This window comes from Haematobia irritans, chromosome 4 (genome assembly GCF_050003625.1).
Source record: "Haematobia irritans isolate KBUSLIRL chromosome 4, ASM5000362v1, whole genome shotgun sequence".
Taxonomy (NCBI): Eukaryota; Metazoa; Arthropoda; class Insecta; order Diptera; family Muscidae; genus Haematobia; species Haematobia irritans.
Window position 1 is genome coordinate 203131954 of NC_134400.1, and position 3365 is coordinate 203135318.

Here is a 3365-nt window from a genome sequence, read left to right on the forward strand (position 1 = left end):
CGTGTACTGGCTTTGTCGGCCATTTGTAATTGGAACAAATCTAAATTGATTCCAAAATTTGATGTTACTTCCGAAATTGTTTACTTTAAAAAATCAAAAAGCCCTTTACTTTGTTCCATTACACATCAGCCACCCTGTATACTATTTTCGAATTCGATAAATCTGCCATTGATGGCCCAATAATAATTGATATTTTCCAAAGTCGAATAATAATCTTTTCGTGCTTACCTAAGCCGACTAATTCGTTTTTGATTTGGCCAAAAATCCTTCTTGAACGACCTCTAAAAACAAAATTCTAGTGAATAGGAGACTATTGAAAGTGAATAGGAGACTATTGATGTGATATTGATAACTTCTAATGCCATGTTCCCACTCACTCGTTTTCCACATTCGTTTTTCCAAAACGTTTAACAGTTCACATCGCGGCCGCAAAGGAAAGTTCTTTTCAAACTTATTTTCACATCCCTATGTTCTTCAAAGCCTTTTTTTGGAAAAACTTTCCCCATTTGTTTGGAGAAACGACTCGTTTTGAACTGCTTATAAAGGTAAAATATTTCAAACCCCAAAATATGTTTGGTGAGAACGCCGTATAACCTTACTCGCAGTGTTTAGCCAATATCATTTTTGGTCTTTCTCATCAAACTTTTTTTTTTGTAAACTTCTAACTCCCATTTTCATGAGTAAGATGTATGAAATTAATGTCGCAATCCAAAGAAACTTACAATGTAGGTCGTTAGCAATTCAATTTTGCAAACTTAGGGAGTTTTCGTTTTGAAAAATATATGTTGCCTGGCTGTTACACTGCTTTTTCCCTCATTGTACTTAGTGCATTGTGAGGGATACAGTATCCAAAATTTACGATCAATTTCGAGAATGTTGCACCTTTTTCCCAATCGAAATTGCCATTACATTTTGTTTTTAATCGCAAGCAAATTTTATTCAAATAAAAAACAAGAAGATTTTGTCATCAATTAAGCAAAAAAAAAATGAATCCAGAACGCGGTTTAAAATTGTGAATTTCAAATTCATCGCCTTTTACCTTTGCCCTTCTTGCCACCACCACCGCCTCCACCACCACTAGTCGATTGTTGTTGCTGTTGTGGAACCTCACCACTTGGTTTAGCTTGACGACTTTTCAATTGAGGTATTCTACTGGCAGCAAGCAACATTAATGATTCGCGGCTAGTGAATTCGGAATTGCAAAATGAACCATCATCGTTACGAAGTTGAACACGTATTCTACCACGGAATTGAAGCTCCTATATGTTGGTGTAAAATAAAACACAAAACTTCAATTGGATGTCGGCAAGGAAGGCTTTCCCATACTAACCCTACTTTTTTCACGGCAATATTGTTTATTCTCCACTGCTACTCTTAGATTACTGGCTGAGAGAACATCACGTATTTCAGCATATGTGGGATTTTCAACACAATTCTCTTTGGGAAGACGACGACCCTCCTGTCTGGTTTTTTTGCTATTGATATAGGCTGGATAAATGCAAATCCATCTGAAATGAGAGAGAGCCCGAAATACATGACAATTTTGTTTTATGGCTGTAACAATCACTTTATGAAATACCTTTCCAAATCACTGTGCTTCATTGCTGGATGCCAGTTAGTCCTTACAGCTGCTGCTGCCATTTTCGAGGGATTTCTTAATAGATTTGTTTAAAAGCGCTTTTTTATTATTTATGGAATACTTTGCATTCACTTAATTTTGACAAGTGTTGACACGTCGCGTTTGTCAAATAATCGACTTGCAATAATCTCAAATTATGATACTGAAACACCCTGTTGTTGAGAAAACAGCTGTGTTCCTAACAAGCGCAAGAGCAATTGTATTAAGACACCGCTTTGTCATTGCAAAACTCAAGTGCTAGATGTCTCTGACTGTTGCAGTTTACCTCAAATATATTAATAACATATGTGTATGTGCGATAAATGCTTGTATTAAATACCACTAAAATAATGCGATAAGATGGTAGAAATAATAAATAAAACACGTGTGTATGTGAATTCGAATATTTAATAGTTTCGGCGTTTATGGTTCGTGGCTTGAATATATGGGATCCACAGACCAAAACCATACATGTTACACATCACAAATTGCGTTTTATTTGGGAATTTACTTAACAGATGGCGCAAGGGAATGCCAATCATTCTCTTTAGTCTGACAAATCACGAGGTCTTTTTTTCTATATATTGTTACGAATTTGATATTTCTAGATTTAAGTTTATTTAAATTAGTTTCCGTTAATTTAAATTTCAAATTGTAACGATAAGATTGCGTCATAACTTGGTAGAGTCATTTCTTTATTTTCTAGTACTTTCCTAAACATTTTTTGTGTTCTTAGTTTTCCAATCGTTCATTGTAAAAGTAACGCCTTTTGTTTTACTGTTATAATTATCGGTAATATGACCATAATCCCTTATGCCTGCACGACATCTACCAGATGGTAGAATACACTAGCCAAGATGAGAATAAGCCTAAAAGTATGTGTGCCATATCACCTGTACAATAACGCCCCATAGAAAGTTCTAGATAGCCGACACAATGAACATAAGTCGCTCGTGCGACATCTACCAGGTAGTAGATTAATGTAGAAGGTTGTAGGCCAATTAGCGAGAACATTCGAAATTGAAAGCATTTGTTTCGATGTCATGTCAAAACACATTCCTTGAACTGATAAACACCAAAATTGAAGAAAACTACTTTGCTATTTAAACTTCCTCGGAGAAAAAGTGATCATATCAAGTAAAATGAATTAATGCTGAAATCTAGATAATTTCCAAACATTTTTGACATTTAAAACAATATCATGCGCTTTACAGACTATCGGTTATTCCGGACGACAGTGCTCGTGTCGAACATATCCCATATATTGTGCACATTATAAGTTAAGTCCGAAGGCATAATCGATACTGCTGCATGTTTATGGGATCGATAGCACATTTACCGATTATTTAGTCATCGCCGACAAGTCGTATCGATCCGACACAATGTAAGATTCTTTACAAACACCGACATTCCGTCCGGAATATCTGATAGTCTGTAAAGCGCATCAAATACCTTCACACAAAATATGGTAGCTTAAATTAGTAACAATTCGTGTCAGCAACCATGTTAGTGTATTTTTCTTGTGGTGAAAAATGGTTTAGTATCCACTGGCCAAATAATTCTTCCTGGGGAATAACTGGACAACGGAAGAAAAAGTTTAGTACAGTAAGAGAGAGCAATGTTTGTAATTATTTTGAATTCAAGCATTATCCAAGAGTATATGTTTATTGTGAATGTTTCATTGTCTATACGTCCCATTAAAAAATGCGATCTGTCAAATTTTGTATTGGGATACTAGAATAAGAAC

The 3365-nt window shown here is 35.3% G+C and overlaps 1 protein-coding gene across 1 annotated transcript; it reads right to left on the minus strand.

Moving 5' to 3' along the window:
- Positions 1–910: 910 nt before the first annotated feature.
- On the minus strand, positions 911–1758 carry Srp19 (signal recognition particle 19). Its single transcript, XM_075306510.1, has 3 exons — positions 1580–1758; positions 1331–1508; positions 911–1259 (listed from the first exon to the last, which is right to left on the minus strand). The coding sequence occupies exons 1-3, from the start codon at positions 1639–1641 to the stop codon at positions 1026–1028; spliced, it is 474 nt and encodes a 157-aa protein (XP_075162625.1). The 5' UTR covers positions 1642–1758; the 3' UTR covers positions 911–1025.
- Positions 1759–3365: the final 1607 nt, after the last annotated feature.